The sequence below is a fragment of the Rhinolophus ferrumequinum genome (assembly GCF_004115265.2).
Source record: "Rhinolophus ferrumequinum isolate MPI-CBG mRhiFer1 chromosome 5 unlocalized genomic scaffold, mRhiFer1_v1.p scaffold_110_arrow_ctg1, whole genome shotgun sequence".
Taxonomy (NCBI): Eukaryota; Metazoa; Chordata; class Mammalia; order Chiroptera; family Rhinolophidae; genus Rhinolophus; species Rhinolophus ferrumequinum.
In genome coordinates, this window is record NW_022680355.1 from 9813180 (window position 1) to 9830967 (window position 17788).

The 17788-nt window shown below is 35.6% G+C and overlaps 1 protein-coding gene across 1 annotated transcript in view; it reads left to right on the forward strand.

Annotated features, from left to right (window-relative positions):
- GPR158 (G protein-coupled receptor 158) overlaps positions 1-17788 on the forward strand; it is a 394094-nt gene that overhangs the window by 37867 nt on the left and 338439 nt on the right. Inside the window, exon 2 of the mRNA XM_033100781.1 lies at positions 3490-3595. Within this exon, the coding sequence (XP_032956672.1) occupies positions 3490-3595 (106 nt within the window). The remainder of the gene's footprint in view (positions 1-3489; positions 3596-17788) is intronic.

Genomic DNA, 17788 nt, shown 5'->3' on the forward strand with positions numbered 1-17788 from the left:
GTATTATATTATATTATTACATTATATATTACATCACATCACATCACATCATATCATATTATATTATATTATATCCAGTCTTATATAAGACTCGGTCTTATACTAAAATAAGACCGGATCTTATATTAATTTTTGCTCCAAAAGACGCATTAGAGCCGATTGTCCGGCTAGGTCTTATTTTTTGGGGAAACACTATATTTTCCATTCTCTGGAGGCCACTTACCAGGCTGTTTTTGGCCTTTGCTTTCCTGTCCTCGGTCCCTTGAAACAGCAATGACTTCCTCACCCTTGGAGTCTTCCAATGGCACCTGCTCACCGGATGTGGGAGCAGCACTTCCGTCTCAAGGCGCACTTTCAGGGGATGCAAGTGCACAGGTGCCCTGGGGGGCTCAAACTGGCATAACCGTCAGCCACTCATGGAGGTACGTGTGGGTTTGAGTTTCTGCATTGCTTTCGGCGGGATACTTCTCCCCACAAAGGAAACATCGTCATCCCACTTAATCGTCCAAACTTCCAGTTTCTCCATCGGAAGTCAATGTACCTTCCTGAGGGCTTTGTAGGTCTTCACGCCAAGGCAGGGGAGCTAATGAGGGTGAGTCAGCGTTGATTTCCCAGCTGGTAAACGCACGCCTCATTACCTTGGGTAGTTTTGCAGCCGGAAAGCTTCGTGAGCTGAGTTTAAAATCTGCAGTAACTTTTTGGTTCCCATACATGAACCTGGAGTTAAGAGGGAAAACTCTCAGTGATCAAGATACCAATTTCTTAAGCCAGTTTTCTCAGGGTTGGGAACAGAGTAATTGCAGCCTTCTGGAATCCCAAATTAGCCATGTCCCTGAGCGGAGAGCTGGAAGATTGTGAGATTTCCACTATTTTGCAAATAAACTCTTTCAGTGTAGCAGTATATTTGAGGAGAACTTGACCTCATTATTACTCACAATTGTGGAACAAATAGAAGTGCATATTTTTATTAGTTTACTACTTACATCTTCCAAATAAGATGTCCATGGAAGAAAACCAAAATATTGTGGACAATAATAGTCCAGTGGGAAAGCTTATGTCACTGAAGAAGATGACTGGTAATTTAGTAGTGTGAATACAAATATGCTGCAATTTCACCTTGAATGCTGATTGAGTTAGAAATCTCTCTTCAGTGAGGCTTATCCTGACCACTCTTTAAAAAGAGTTTTATCTACCGTTCTATTCCCATCCCTCTTACCTGCTTCGAGTTTGTTTTTTCTTCATAGCACTTTTTACTTTGTAATGTATAGCATAATTTATTTATGCATTATAGCCATTGTTTATTGTTTGTCTATCCCACACTAGAGTTAAGCTCCAGGAAGGCAGGATTTTTTTTCCTGCTTACTAATGTATTTCAAAGGCCAAGAACAATTTTCGCCCATAGTAGGCACTCAGTATTTATTGATTTAATGAAAGAATCAATATGTTATTTTCCAAAGAGCATAAAGTACAGCCTGAATGGGCTTGCATGATTGGCATAACCCATGTGGAACATAGATCTATTGAAAGTCCTGGTAGTGAAGACAGTCAACAAGTCAACAAATGTTTATTGAATCCCTACTATACCCTAAATGATAGCTTTCCAAATTCCGCAGCATTTAGCATCCGTTTTCCATAAAACATTCTGATACTTTAAAAAATGTATTACACCTTTTGGTGTTACTTGGAGGCAGGGCCCATGAGGTTCACATGCATAGCATCTCTTATAGTGATACGTACATACCAGACATTAAACATTTGTTGAAAGAGCAAAGGAGTGGACTAGGTTAAGGGATTAGGTTATCTTGGAACCCAGTTATTTTTTACGTGAACGTTTGTTTTCTGAAATTATGGTATACAAAAGTAATGTTTTGCATACTGGGGTCTACTTCTCTGAAGGATTTGCAAATTTGCTATGATAATTTTTGGATTTTTCAATTCAGTGTTCATCTGAAAAATTAATTTATTCATATTTTGGATTATCTGGATCACCGAATACTAACGGAAGATTTTGGTGTCCCTATTTGTTTTCTGTCTCTCTCTCTAGCATGTTAGCACTACATAGCATAGTACTTTGTTGTAGGTTAGTAAGAAAACAACAGAGGCAGCCTGAAAAAGTAAATGATTTATTCACTACAAATGTAGCCCAAAATGACATTAAGCCATTCTGTCAGAAGATATCACAGTAGTTTAAAAGGAGAAAAGAGATGAGAGAAATGATTCATAACATGGTAAAATATGCTTGCTGAACTAGCATATTCCTGTTCTGAGAGGTGAGTTAGTTTAGCAAAGCATAATCATTAGTGTTTTTAAATTAATATTTTTTTAATTTAAAATTTTTGGCTTTATAATTTTGTTTACATTTGTTTTGTAATTTTGTGGGGTTTTTTTTGTAGCTGTGAGAGCTATGATATGAGAAATTTGAGCCTACCTTTATGTTTGTACATATTGAATAATAACATGTGGAAATAGTTTAAGTTCAGGACATGGGACTTTAAAATGTTTTTACTTTTTGTGAGTTTTAATGAAGTGTTTATATTTCAATCAAGTTTGTGAAAAACGATAACAAAGCTTAGGGCTTCAGGGCCTAGGACACAGAATATTGATTTCAATAAAGTGCGGGTATGACAGTTCAGTGTAGGATAGATATTTCTGATGCTTCTGCTGCTAGTGGTGCTGGTGGTGGTGAAAAATAGAAGAGAGGGACCTTAGGAAAATGTAGGGAGATTGGTGGGAGAAAATGGAGATATTTTAGATCAAGTTGTAGCTTTCTTTGCAATTATGCTTTTGGCTCTGAATTTGTGAGTTCTATTTCTTAGTGTCTTTTCTCAAATGGCTAAGTGAAATACAGTGTTTTTTTGCTAGATTTAAAAGAAAAATGCTAATCAGCGTTTTTGTAGATGATGTCAAACTCTGGTGTGTGACACTGGGAGACCTAAAGAGCTGTTTAAATCATTGCTATAGAATATCAGAGGAAAGAGGTCTTTATTTTCTGATATTGCCCCCGCTCCCTGACCATCCAGCCCCCTCCTCTCAACTCTCCCCATCTGGCCTGACAGTGGAACATAGGAGTAAAAATAAGGAGAGAAATGAGATGAGGACTTTGTTTTGGTTTATTTTAATAGAAGGGGTACTGGAGGAGGTGTTATTTCAGAGTCAACTTTGCTACCATGTTCAGAGAAATACTGTCTGGAGTTCAGTCAATCAACAAATATTTATTGAGCACCTACTATGTGCCAGGCATTATATGTGGAGCTGAAGACAGTAAACAATGCAGAATTCCTACCTTTAAGACTTACGTAAAACTTGTTGATTTTGTTCTATTGGGTCTTTATCTTCACTTGGTATACTTTAGTTGAATATGAGTGGGCAACTTGAAAACTTTTAGTGCGTTCTTTATGCTGATTTGTCTGATTTCCAGGATAGAAAACAGGGTTAGAAACTGTAAAGGATCAGATTAATTCGTTCTTTTTATCTTTTTTTGTTTTTAAGGGGTGTCATGAAAGTTGACATAAATCTTCAGAAAGTGGATATTGACCAGTGTTCGAGTGACGGCTGGTTTTCAGGAACTCACAAATGTCACCTTAACAATTCAGAGGTAAGAACTTGAAAATAAAGCCCTCTGAAATCAGAAGCTCAGAAATGTATTACTTTTGATATAGTGTATTTTTGTGGGTAAGCGAACAAGAGGCATCTTACTGGGAAAAAAAAAATCTGTGCAGGTCTGAATGTTGCTAAATGAACTGAAAAAGGAGTAGGACATGAAATTTGTGCAGAATACTGTTCATTTGAAGACTAAGAGAAGGCTGAAAGTGAAATTATGTCTGAAAGTTGGCTTTAGTCAAAGGCTGACCCTGTTCTTCATAAGGCGCTGGAAATTAAAATGGCAGTGAAGTGAAAAACCAGTCCCGGAGGGGTCAACCAGTTTATGCATATTTTAATGGAATATGATGTTTGTTTAAACCTTGATGCTATTCATTCAGACACACTGCCATCTGCTAGAAAAGCAATAGAGAAAATGTAGTAGAAAAATTTTGAAAATAAGGAGAAACCTGTGTACAGAGACTTGGAAAGGAAACGTGTGTATTTGCGTGTGTGTGTTTCCAATTTTCAGCTTCTATCCATGCTATATTTCATGGGCCTATGGTTGGTTAGGAAAAGGCATAGAGATCATACATCTGGAAATAAGACTGTCACTTATCCTTTGTAGTTTCAGAGAGGAAATGTGATGACATCCTGATTTCATTTTCAGTAATCTATTTCTGAGGTCCCAAAATGTTAAGAAACAAATAGACAATAAAGTTCCTGATCTTAAATGCTTGGGCTATCCTGACATTGAGTTCATGAATCTGTGAGGAAAGCCTACTTGATTTATTTAAAAGAGGGGATAGTCCCATAAATGTAGTAATCTACATCTTTAATTTTTTTGCCCTTTGTGAAAGAGGGTTGTACCTAATGCAATTTTAAGGTAAGGAATATTAAATCAGAGGGAAAATTAACAATAAGCATTTATTTGTGCCATTATACAAACAAAAAAGTGCACAGACACGTGCATTTATACATACATGTATATATGCCCATTATATATTTCCCTTCACAGATTCTGCCCTACACAACCCACATACTTTCATACCCATACCACTCCCCAAATAACCTCCAGTTTCCCACACTCCCCCTACACTCCACACACACACCTCCACCTGTCCCTCCATACTCCCCACCACAATATCCCTCAACCTTCCCACCCACGAAACTCCCCGGAACCCCCCGTGATTCTCCACATCCCCCTAAATCCGTTACACATCCCTACCACGTCCCCATGACCCCCACTTCCGCAGTACCCCACGGAACTCCCCCCATATCCCCACGCCCCTCCCACATCTCCATACACCTCTGTTTGGCGCTGACTTCCTCCACTCCCCCATAATTGGGACCCAGTTATGCAAGGAAATGTTTCTTTCTCGTCAGCTCTCAGAAGTTAAGGTTCTCTTTTTAACTCCTTTCTCTATTTTTAGAGTTTGGAACATTTCTGGGTATCCACTTCCCCTTGGATGATTCTGGCATTTCTAAAGATATTAATTTCAGTTACTGATTTGGTGAATATCTTTAGCCTGATTATTAGCTCCATGCCAATGGTTTATATAGCCACTTAGCTTCGTCTTTTAGCCAGAGTGCATTTGTTTCTGCATGGGTGTCATATTGTATATATTGATCTGTATGTGCTCATTTCTGTATAGCCTTGTTTCGTTCGCCTTGTTTCGTTCGTGTTCCTGGGTGGTTCAATAAGCAGTCTGTTCAGAAACAAAGAGATATTTATTTTTCAGTTTGTTACAGTTACTGCTTCCCTCTAATAAGCTTGGTGTAGTTTTTGTTTCCTTATAACACATCTATTTATTTGACTAGATGGTCATATTGAAAGAATTACTTTCTCCCTTTGGGAAAGTGATTCATTTTCATTGCATCAGGATTATTAACTTTCCAGGTGTTACTTCAAGATAAAATATGATCCTCTATTCTGGTTAACAAAGACTGATTTGAAATGTGTAACTGTGGGGATTGTATATGGGACCATTATATTTATTTGATTCCTATAGGAAAAACTGGAAAAATGTATCCTCCAAGACAACCAACAGTTCAATGAGTCTTATTTGAAAATGTTGTGGAACGAGGTTCAATGATCAAAAAAACGACATCATCAAACACTGAAATGTCTGTAAGACTTAGACTCTGGATCCCTGCGCCCCCTTTCCTTGGCCAGGTACTGGAGTTGGGATTAGAGACCTCGGTGTTCTGGCCTGGGCCCATCAGGCCCTTGGAGCTTCATCTCACTTACACATGGCTGTCATGGAACTCGTCACCCTTTTTTGACTGGGCTTCTGTAAGGCCCTGTATTTGGTGCTGGTCACTCAGGGCACCTGCATCAGTTCCATACCACATTCTCAGTCTGAAGACTAGCAATAGTCCTACAACTTCTTCCCTGTACTGATATAAATGGGAGACTAAGAACTGGCTTCTCTTGATATTTTCACTCCTTGGGAAAATAGAAAGAAAAATCTCTTGTTCAGGGCATTTTTTCACCTGCTCTCCTTTTTGTTCCTTGTCACAAATCTGTTACTGACCCCAAGAATCACTGTATAAATTGGCTTATTTTGGGAAGCAGTTCACATGAATCATATTTGTAGGGTGTTGAGGCCAGCCTTTATGAATGTCTATAGCATTAAAAACAGAGACACGCATCATGTTTACTGTGGGTTTTATCTTGCTAGTATTTAACGTTTTTTTTCCTTATAAATAGACAAATTTAGAAGATAGACAAATTTCAAAGTTATAATTGAAGCAAACTTTTCATTGCAAAAATTCTTCCAGTGGTTTGTTGATTTTTCAGCCTCCAAGGTATCTTAAACCAGGATAGTGAGTCTGATGTTGGAAACAGGTAAGTGAAATGTGACCAATGACAAAAATCTCAGGAGCGTTTTAGAACGGCATGGAATGGTTTGTGAGGAAAATAATTACTCATGGGGAGTGGTTCATTACAGGATCTAGGTATGTTTTGAAGGGCACAGTAAAACAAGATCGGAGTCGACAACCTTGAACTGGATTGCAGGATTATTCTGGCTGTTTTTGTAACTGATTTAGGTCACTGCAATATGGACTTGATCATGTTGTCAGTATCCATTTAAATAATTCTTTACCTATTTTCATATCCCTGTTTGCTTTGAGTACACTAAATCTTCTCTTACATAATAGTTTATTTAAAACATTAAAATAAATTAATACTCATTTTTGTTTTAAAGGTATTTTTTGTTTTAAAGGTATTTAAAGGTATTTTTTTGTTTTAAAGGTATTTTTTTGCTTTGTTTCCATGATAAAAAAAAACTTTTAAATCACTATTTGAAGTAGGAAACATTAGGACAGTGGCCTTGAAACTGTTTTTATTATATTCTATTAGTAGAAATGCTTTAAGTATCCACACACACTTTAATATGACCACCAGTATATTTTTTACCTACAAAGTGTACATGTATCTTTTGTTAAACTAATATGTCCTACATATTATAAGTCAGAAAACTTAATCAGGTTGAGGTAAAAATGAAATATTTTTATGTAGATTATATTTTATAAAAATAAGTATATCTTTAACGAGAGCAATGTAATCGATCACAATTTTTGAAATATTTTTAATGAGAATGTTATAATTGCTTCTGCTGCATTATTTTTTAAAATCTTAGTTTAATACTTGATAATGCAGTGACTCACAGGTCTCTAAGTTCAGTTTATTTTTATACTTAGTGTTAATATCTGTCCTAGTTGAAAATATACCACACAAGGATATGTCAGTTGACAAAGAAATAAATTGTTGGCTGTGTTTGATAAATCACAGTATTCGTTTGTCAGTTCCATCTACCAATTTTGCAAAGAATTTTGCAGAAATACAGCTGGCAATTTTTCATCTTACCTGATGTCAGTTGGTCCCTGAAAACTAATTGGAATGCTTCGCATTTTAATATTTTAAAGGAGTAGGTTAAAAATTCAGTCAAACTTTCATGAGGAATATTTTCAAACAGATTAGGACGTTTTATTTCCAAGTTTAAACTATATGGCTATGTGAGTATTTATAGCTTTTGGCAACAAAAACCACACATCACTGAAAACATTTCCAAATATCCATTTTCCAAATGTTCACTTCAAAAGGCTTTCCTTATGGATTATTAAAATGTCACTTTTACTTTGAAGGAAGAGCTTAGATATTTTTTTGAAAATACCTGCTGCGTAGACATTGCTGACAACCAGTTGTCATCAGGGAGCTGGTCAGAAAATTTGGAACGTTTGTCTTTTTTGTAAAAAGCAATGCATAAGTAATCTTTAAGTTCAGAAACAAAGAGTTCACTTTGAGATAATCAGAACATCTTTGTGTGGGGAAAGATTTTCCAGGTCACACACCAGAGAATGGAGAAAGTCAATTTGAAGAATCTCGAGAGTATCTCTGAGAGGGTGTTATAGATCATTGCTATATTTAGATATTTCTTTTTCCTTTTTGACTCACAGGGTGGATTGCTAATGCAAACAAACAAAAACTAAGAAATCAGATTTTACACTAGGAAGTAGATGAATCCACAGTAAAGACTGTGGATGGGGTTCACTTTTTTCTGTTGTTTCAACTCAAAAGGTTTTATCAGAATCTTATAAATAAAGCTACTAATTAATATTAATACTTAACAATGACTGGAACTGTTTAGTAGCGCTTGCTTTGGGCCAAGACGTGTTCTATGTGTTTTACACACATTAACTTAATCTTTATAGTCCCCATTTTACTGATGAGAAAGCTAAACACAGAGATGTTGAAAAACTTGCCCATAATCACACAATTGGTAATTGGCAGAGCTGGAATTAGAATCCAGATTTGTCTAATTCTAGAACATATTTTTTTATACTACTATTTTATACTTGTTTTTTTTTTTTTACGGAACATAACCAGATAAATCCATTTAGGATTAGAAGTGAGAATGTACAGGGAGTTTTAGATTATAAACTACATTTAACTTTAGGTATCGGGTAGCAGAGATTATGAGATACTGCCCTATGACAGATGTCACTTTAGATACAGTCCATAGGCATTATATTAAGTAACTTCTGGGAAAATCTAGCATGTCTCTTAGTGAAGCGAGGAATTCAAGTTTCCTTAGGCTCTGCATTTGTGTTTAAGTCTAAGGCTATTCTAAGCTATCCATAGGAAGCGATTGCGTGGATTGAGGTTTACTTGCAGTGAAGGTTGTAGTAGTTATAGAGTTTTATTTGGGGCCTTGTACTGATCAGAATGTTCATCAATTCTTTGAATAATGATACAGGAGACAAGTAATTAATAATAACACATTCATCAACAGTTAAAAATCAGAGACTAAAAAGATACTGTTGAGTTGGAGAAATGGACACGTCTATCAAGATGAACCTTAATAGGAACAATGGTAAGACCCTGAATGTGAATCAAAAAACCTTTCTTTGCAAGCATAGGAAGACTGATAGGGTTTAGTTGTAGCACATGTGAACAATATTGGGGAGAACACTTGAAGGTTCAGTATGATTCAATAGTATGATACGGTTGTAAAGCAGCAATCGCAAAAGCCAACTTAGTCATAGGTGCTTTTCTAGATTTTGGGAGGTTCACATGTCACTATTGTAAACTTAGCAGAAAATACCTGGAATAGAGTGACAAAGAATATAGAAATTGAATATAGAATATATTCTTTATGTTTAATATTCTATATTGGATATAGAATATATATATATGTATATATATAAATATTCAGTATATTGAATTGAAATTCAATATACGAGGTGTGATCACAAAATATGGTGAATTCTGCTGCCAAGTGCTATTCAACGGAAAGGCAGGGATCTTCAATATCGGAAGTGGCACATTGAACCTTAGTAATAGTGTGTGACAAGTATCAACTTGTTTGGTACAGTCAGTCGGGTGTGAGCTCGAGTTGAGAGAAGGTGTGTCTTAAAGTGTGCTGTAAATCATGGATCACGAACAGTGCATTAACACAAAATGGGCAAATGGTTTCATCCTCCATCATGACGATGGTCTATGTTACACATCACCTTTGATATGGCAATTTCTGTCAAATAAAAACATTATGGTGTGTCCTCATCCACCTTATTCACTGGATCGGGCACCATGCAACTTCTGGCTCTTTTCCAGTCAAAATGACCACGAAAGATAAACATTTTGAATTGATTCAGGTCATGAAGGCAGCCAAAACAACACAACTAACGACACTTATGAAAGAGGACTTCCAGAACTGCTTCAGAAATTGGCAAGAATGATGGGATAAGTATGTTTGAAGCGAGGGGGATTAATGGCAGTGTGTCTTTTCCTGTAATAAACGTTTAAAAATTTAAACATTCACTGTATTTTGTGATCACACCTCGTAGAAACGGAAACCCATTCAGAAGAGAAAAAATAGTATTACTACCATGTTTCCCCCAAAATAAAACCTAGCCGGACCATCAGCTATAATGCGTCTTTTGGAACAAAAAATAATGTAAGACGCAGTCTGTTATATTATATTATATTATATTATATTATATTATATTATACCCAGTCTTATATTAAAATAAGACTGGGTCTTATATTAATTTTTTCTCCAAAAGACACATTAGAGCTGATGGTCCTGCTAGGTCTTATTTTTGGGGAAACACGGTAAGAACTTTGAAACTTGTTTTTTGAAAAATCAAAGAAATCGTGAAGATTTTCCAGGGAAGAGAAGACTCATGGATGATCTGACAACTGCCTTCCAATATGAAAATAGCTATTGTATGGATATTTATACTTTGTCTGAAAGGACTCAGGGGCTGTTGTGACTTATCAGTAAACCAACAAGAAATACAGAAGGCTCTGTTTAGCTCAATGTAAGTGGAACTTATTAACAATCAGAATTGTTCAAAAATTGAGAATGCATATTTTTAACCAAGAATGTATATTGTAAATTTGAATGTCAAATTTGTTCAATCACACATTGCCAGGATGACCACTTAGTGAGGATACTATAGGCTTTGGTATTTTCAACAGTGAAAGGTACCACTTGACAGAATTTTGCAGGCCTCCTAAAAACTTCATGCAACATTGACTATAAATTTCTCTGCAACCCTAAGATTTTATACTTCTAGTATACTGTAAAGGGATCCACAAAAAGGTGTTTCCATCTAAAAGCAACACTTACTGTCCTTGCAAATGCAATACCTTGAATTCTCACATTGTATGTGGGTGTGCCTGCCAAACCTGAGATTTTCTGATTTTTCTCTATAATGATGATAAAGCAAGCTATTATTTATCATTGCCACCTTCATTCAAGCTAGCCTCTGGGATTTGACTTCCAGTTACTCATTAAGCACTTCGGGGATAGTGATGCAGGACTAATTAATTTGGATGGAAATGAGAAAGAAAAGCCAAAAAGTGTTTAGATGACATGCGATTGCAAATCTGAGATAATCTGAGCCAGAAAGGAGGCAATACAGGGGAGAAGAAAAAGCCAAAATGTGTTTAGAGGACACGCAATTGCAAATCTGGGATAATCTGAGCCAGAAAGGGGGCAATACAAGGGAGTATCATTAATTTTTTTCTGTAATTTGTTTCTCTTGCTTATAAAGAAATCATATATCTTATAGTAGGAGATAAACCCATTTTTCAGCTATGAGAAGGTCATGGTATTTGGTTATCTGTTCCTGAATGACACTCCTTTGTATACATGCCATGTCACTAGATTATATCACCAACTTTCTTGAACCTGTTGATGTAGTATTGGGCCCTTTGAAGGGTTTGAATTAGAATGTAAAAGGAGAGCACTACCTGTTTGTCTAAGGTGAATAAACTCTATCTTTAGCATGTATATCTATCTATCTATCTATCTATCTATCTATCTATCTATCTATCATCATCTATCTGAGCTATAAAACTATTTTCTCGATTTATAACTTTGTACTTTATCAACTTTGTGCATTGCATAGAATGTTTAAAAAAATTTAAAAAACCCGTATAAGATTTATTCCATGTGAGTGGTATAGGTAAAAGCACTTTTGATAATATTTGCTAGTAGTTAAGTTTTCTTTAGCCCAAGTCTAAAGAGTCTGTGAAATCCCCAAGAGCGAAGTGTGCCATTGATACCAGTTTGTTTTTTAATCTCTGTATAAGAAAATTATTATTCAATAATAATAAACAAGGCATATTCATTTAATACTTAATTGCCCTTGTCATTTCTATTTTCTAGATGAGGAAAGTAAGACTTAGAGTGGTTTTAAGTAACTTGACTAAGGTCATAAAACTAGCAAATAGTGGTTCAGGATTTTAAACTATAGGAAGGTAGTATAGGTGATAAATGGTTGATAGGACAGAGAATCACTGGTAGTGGCCCATGGGATAATATTGTTAGTCTTGTTGTGGTTCTGCCCATGGGAGCTCAGTCAAAAGGCATGCTAGAATCTTACTTATGTGGGAAATTAGGTGTAGACCAAACAAGAAGAACTGATCTCCCTTTCAGATGGCAAAAACAAATTCCCAAGAGAGTGTGGCAAGCTCACATACAAATTTGGATTAGGATCAATATACAGTAGGTTCCATCTTGCAGGTGTGTGCGTAGCAGCAGCAGAAGTTTCTTGCCAGTAGTGGTACTCTTGTTTCAATGTACGGCAGTGAGTTGGAATGGTAGGAATGTCCAATTTGAAATAGGACTCAAGGGATAAGATCCGTTTCCTTTGACAGAGGTTGGTGAGGGCTGTATACATTGTCTGGACATCAGGTAATAGGGCAGGTGTTAAGGGAAAGGACCCGTTCCCAGCAGGGAATTAGAATACAAATCAGACATGGGAATCAAAGTTGAGAATGGAGGATCACTGCATATAGGGATACCAAGGGGATCCTCTGTGGTTATGATAATATATAAATACATTTTAGACGCTAACCATTGCTGATGACAGAACAACTGAAATGCTGCCTAACTTCTCTGTGACATAAGGTTGGAGTGGGGCTGAGTTTAAAGGTGGGAAATCAGCATGCAGCTGGGCTAGAGTAGGCTGTGTCAAAAGGACTCGCATACACCAATGAATATCAACTCAAAATATCAGACTTTCTTGATCTTGTCATTTCAGGGACAGAACTTCTAATGAAATATGAAGCTAGTGAACAGATTTGGAATATGTAGCTAAATTTATAATGGAGCCAATCAGGAAAAAAGTCTCTACCTATTAAACCTTTGCTTTTGTCACATTCAGTAGCAGAAAAATTGCTGCTTGTCCTATTCTAGATATGAGAAGCAATCAGAATATACAGTGAGTGCCTGAGGGTGATTTCTTTGGGGTTAAATATAGCTTTGCATCATTAGCTTATGTGGGAAAAAATCCCATTATGACAGCAAATCAGATCTAATCTGGCACTCCCTCTGCTACAATTATATAAAATATGGTGGAAACTTGTCAAAGCTTTCAGTGAGAAATGAGGCTACCGACGCTTGGCAGCCCCCTTTTTGAGCACAGTGGAGAATCATGTTGCTTAGTTACAGCCCTTGGCTGATTTAGAAAGCTCTCACTGACTGTATTATGCAAGAGTTAAACTCTACTCCTTGATAGCTATTTTTTTCCCTAAGAGAAAAGATTTATTTACCACCTTCTTTTTTTTTTTTTGTATTTTTTACCAAGTCATTTATGTGTATTCATGCAGGACAAGTTTCAATTTATCATTGTTTTTCCCTCCCCAAGGCTTATAGATGGAGAGAGAACAAGTGGGAGGTTGATGATACAAGCAGAGCATAAAGTATTGAAATGACTTAAATGATTTGCCCTCAAAGTAACGTGCAAGGGTCTCTTTCATTTTTTTTTTTGTCATTGGAAGTCATTTTTTGTCATTTGAAGTCATTGTGTTTTTTCCCTCTTTCAGCTTATTCATAGTTTAGGTTACTATTGTCTTTATAATGCATAAGAATGTGTAAAATTATTTATTTTTTTGTATTTCAAAATATAAACTCATGTAAAGGTGTAGAGAACAGTGAATGTAACTGGTGAAACACGGATAAGAATAGGGGCTGGAATTAGCATTAAAAGAATGAAAACAGAAGGATTGAGGGAAAAAACAATCGTAAATGGAGATTTAGAGCAATTATTGTACATGAAGTAGAAAAGTGTGTAAAGGGGGAAATGTTAGATAGGTCAGAACCAATTTCAATGAGATAAAAAAAACTCAAGGACTCGTAAGTCTGGAGAAGACTCTAAGAAACTTTTAGTTTATGCTCTGTCTCTAGAAAGGAGTATCTTTATACTATTCTAAAAATATGATACCCACTTTATTTTTATAGCTGCTTAGGAAAGAGAGCTGTTCCTCAGCAATACTTTCTATTATCTTACCCTAATTATTGTAATGAAGTAAAGCCATGACCTAATCTCGATTATGTAATTATTTCAATATATTTTACTATAGGCTTGTCAGTACAGTCTCTGTTCATGCATGCAAAATCAGTTTTTCCTGCTGGTGCCTACAATTCTATGATCACCTGGAAGAAATGCTATAGAGTTGATTCTGTATTTACATCCAGAAATAGGAGAATGGATAACTGCCTCTACAGGCTTGGTACCATTAAAATTCTAGTTCTATTAAAGCCCAGAATTTACAAACTTAGAATTTAAGCCAGCTTGCTTATGGGCTTTGTTTTCATGCTCGTCTGTAAATCACCTTCATTTGCTACCTTTAAAAATATGTTTGTCTAATGCAGTCATTTTCAAAGTGTGGTCCTGGGGATAAAGGTCCTCCACAAGTATTTGGTTTGCCTGCTTAATATTCTTCAGTGACTCTTCTTAATCTCTGGACTAAAGGCCACCTTATATGTATGGCTTTCTAAATCTAAATTCCTTCTCATTCTACAATACCCAACCACTTGCCTTCCATGATTCTACCATGGTGTTTCATGTCTCCACGCATTTATTTGCACATGCTCTTTTTCAAAATTTTTTTTAGATAACATAAAATTTCCCATTTTAACATCTATACTACTGTATTAAAATGATTTGAGTACTGTTAATTATAATAAGTACATTTATGGGATGCCTGCCCTTTCATTGTGTCATATATGTATGTGTGTGTATATAAATATGTATATAAATATGTATATATAAAAGTGTATTTAATCCTCAAAACAGTCCTCGAAAATACCTATAATTCTAATTTTACAGATGAGGAAACTGAGGCTCAGAGGTTTTTAAAAATTAATGTAGGTGACATGTTAATTAAGAATTTGGACTAATGCTGAAGCAAGAGTACCCTGAGGCAAGGGCCGTGACCTATTCATACGTCTGATTGGTACGGCTGCTGTTGTGGTTTAAATCTGTGTATAATATCGTATTCATATAATAGAATATTTCTTATGGTCACGGGTTTCATCACTATATTACACCCATAAGAAAGATTTAGATGATTTCTACCATAGCTTGTCAAGTACTCCATCTTCCTTCAGAAATGAAAAATTCCAGATAGAGTCTGGTTACTCATGATACACTTCCTAGTATCTGAATGCTTCTTGGATACTTAGATTGAAGGTCTAACTTTTAATTTGTTTTATATTATACTTCATTTAAAACTTCATTGATTTCATTTACTTATTGTAAGCAGTTCTCATTAAAAATGAATAGAGGTTTAATTAAATTGATGCTTTTAATTCTTTTTAGGGAACTTCTATTATAAGTGCTATAATCAACTGTTATTTTTAGAATCAAATAAAAATTCTGTACATGTCATAATGACTTAGTCATGTACTTTAGTTTCTATTGTTTTTTACTTGTGATAGATGCATTTTGTGAAAGGGTGTAAAGATTTCAGAGTCAGTGGCTCTATATACTGTCTAGTGATTAGTATCAATTCACCATTGTCAAATACTTTGGTCACTTGTCTAAGTTGGAAAGAATGAACGAATATATGATGCTTGAAAAAGTGCATCTCTTTTTGACATAAGAATGAAGAACTTTACAAATACTATTCAGTTAAATCCATATAAATCCTCCTACAACTAAACTACTAAATTAAAAATTAGATTATTTCCTTAACATCAAGTTTTGCAGTATATATAAATGTATAATTGGAAAAACTTATCTTCATTAATTTTTAGCCTCTCCTTTCTACTTCCCTTTCCACCTTTTCTTCCTTTGCCCTTCCTTCCTTATTTGTCTTCCTATTTTCTCCTTTTCCCTTTCTTACTCTCTTACTTTTAAATTTTTCTATTGTTGTTTTTCCTCTTCCTTTTTAGAAAAATCTCCACTGCCTCCCACAAAAAAAAAAAAATGAAAGCTAGAAACTCTGATTTCCAATAAGCGCTAATAAATGGCATGGAAAGGTCCTAGGAGACTCAAACATTCCTGGAGCAGTGGTTGCATTATCTTTTAAAGTTTGGTTGTACTTTTAATATGTTATTTGAGAAAACATAATAAACTCATCATTTTATTTTATTGCAACATCTTTTATATACATTTGAAAAATAAGACATAAATGGCTAAAATATGTTTTTAATTTAAACTAGAATGATGGCCTGGTATGGCTTCTTGAGTCTTTTGAGCTTCTTGAGATAAGTCTATCATTTCACAGAGATTTATAAGCTGCAGATTATATGCTACTTTCAGAGAGTTTTGGAATTTATTTTCTGACTTATCTAGTTCTGCTTTTAAAAAGCCCTGTAGGACTTCAATCAAACCAGATCAAGAATAGAATGGATTAGAAAACAAAATTTGATTCCATGCATGCCATATCAAATACCAATCCCGCAGCAGATCATTCTTAAACCTAGTAATTTACCTCAAGAACACGATCACATTTAGGTCAGTTGTTCAGGATTCCACAATTAGAATATATTCCAGGGCGGCCGAATGGCTCAGTTGGTTAGAGCGCAAGCGCTGAACAGCAGGGTTGCCAGTTCGATTCTCAAATGGCAACTGGACTTGGAGCTGAGCTGCGCCCTCCACAACTTGATTGAAGGACAATGACTTGGAGCTGATAGGCCCTGGAGAAACACACTGTTCCCCAATAAAAAATAACATATATTTATATATTCTATTGAATTACTTCACATGTTTAGTTTCACATATTTTACAGGTGTTGTGAGCATGAAGATCAAGAATATTTGATCCTTCCTGAGCTTTATAACTAAAAGAGGAAAACATTATTTGGTCTAATAATATGTGTCAATCAAATAATTCATAACTGGAAAGTTTGTCCTCTGATAGAGTAGATTCATCTGTGTGTTGGGGAGATGGGAGTCAGTGGTGGAGGGAAGGTGTGGAGTGTTTATGGAGTGAAGAAACTGGAAGGGAAAGCCTGCCTCTGAAATAGACTCCTTTTTAGTTTCTTTAACTCCTGCTAATAAAAAGTTTTGATTTTTTTTCTAGGTGGGAGAGAAAATAGGAGGTGAGCTACTGTGGAGGTTTCTTTTCCTTTTTCAAATTCAAGGAGATATGGAATGGAAGATAGGAGTGAGAGAACCAGCAGCGGCAACCTACCTCAAAGTTGACCGTTACGATTTCATAAACAGTGTTACCACCAAGTTTGTCTGGTTGGCACACACTACCCTGTGTTTTCTCTACTAGAGAATGTATAAATACATCATTTGTAAAGCTAATCTTATTTAAATGTTTCTGCAAGTAAACTTTAAAGCATCTTTGTTTTTTTTAAATTTTATTGAGGAATATTGGGGAACAGTGTGTTTCTCCAGGGCCCATCAGCTCCAAGTCATTGTCCTTCAATCTAGTTGTGGAGGGTGCAGCTCAGCTCCAAGTCCAGTGGCCGTTTTCAACCTTTAGTTGCAGGGGGCGCAGCCCACCATCCCATGTGGGAATTGAACCGGCAACCTTTTTGTTGAGAGCTCACACTCTAACCAACTGAGCCATCTGGCTGCCCATAAAGTATCTTTATTTGAAAGATTTCTGCCAGTAAAATTTAAAACATTTTTTCTAGAGTTTTAAAAACTGGGCATGTTATGATCAATTGCAATCAAATTTATTTCTAATTTGGAAAATAATGTTTAAAGTCGTCTTTCTCTTCCCGCTATTTTTGTGTTACTATTCCAGTGTAAATGTCCAGAGAAGCTAATATGATTTAAACATCAGTCGAATAGGGTGTTGACCATAGTTGATTGCATAATTTAAAATTTTATTTTTATAAAATTGTTCCAAAATTATAGAATTAAAATAGTTATAATTATTCATTATAATCTTGAAAACAATACAAAGATATAAAAAGAAAAAAAATGCTGCCTACTTTTTTTCC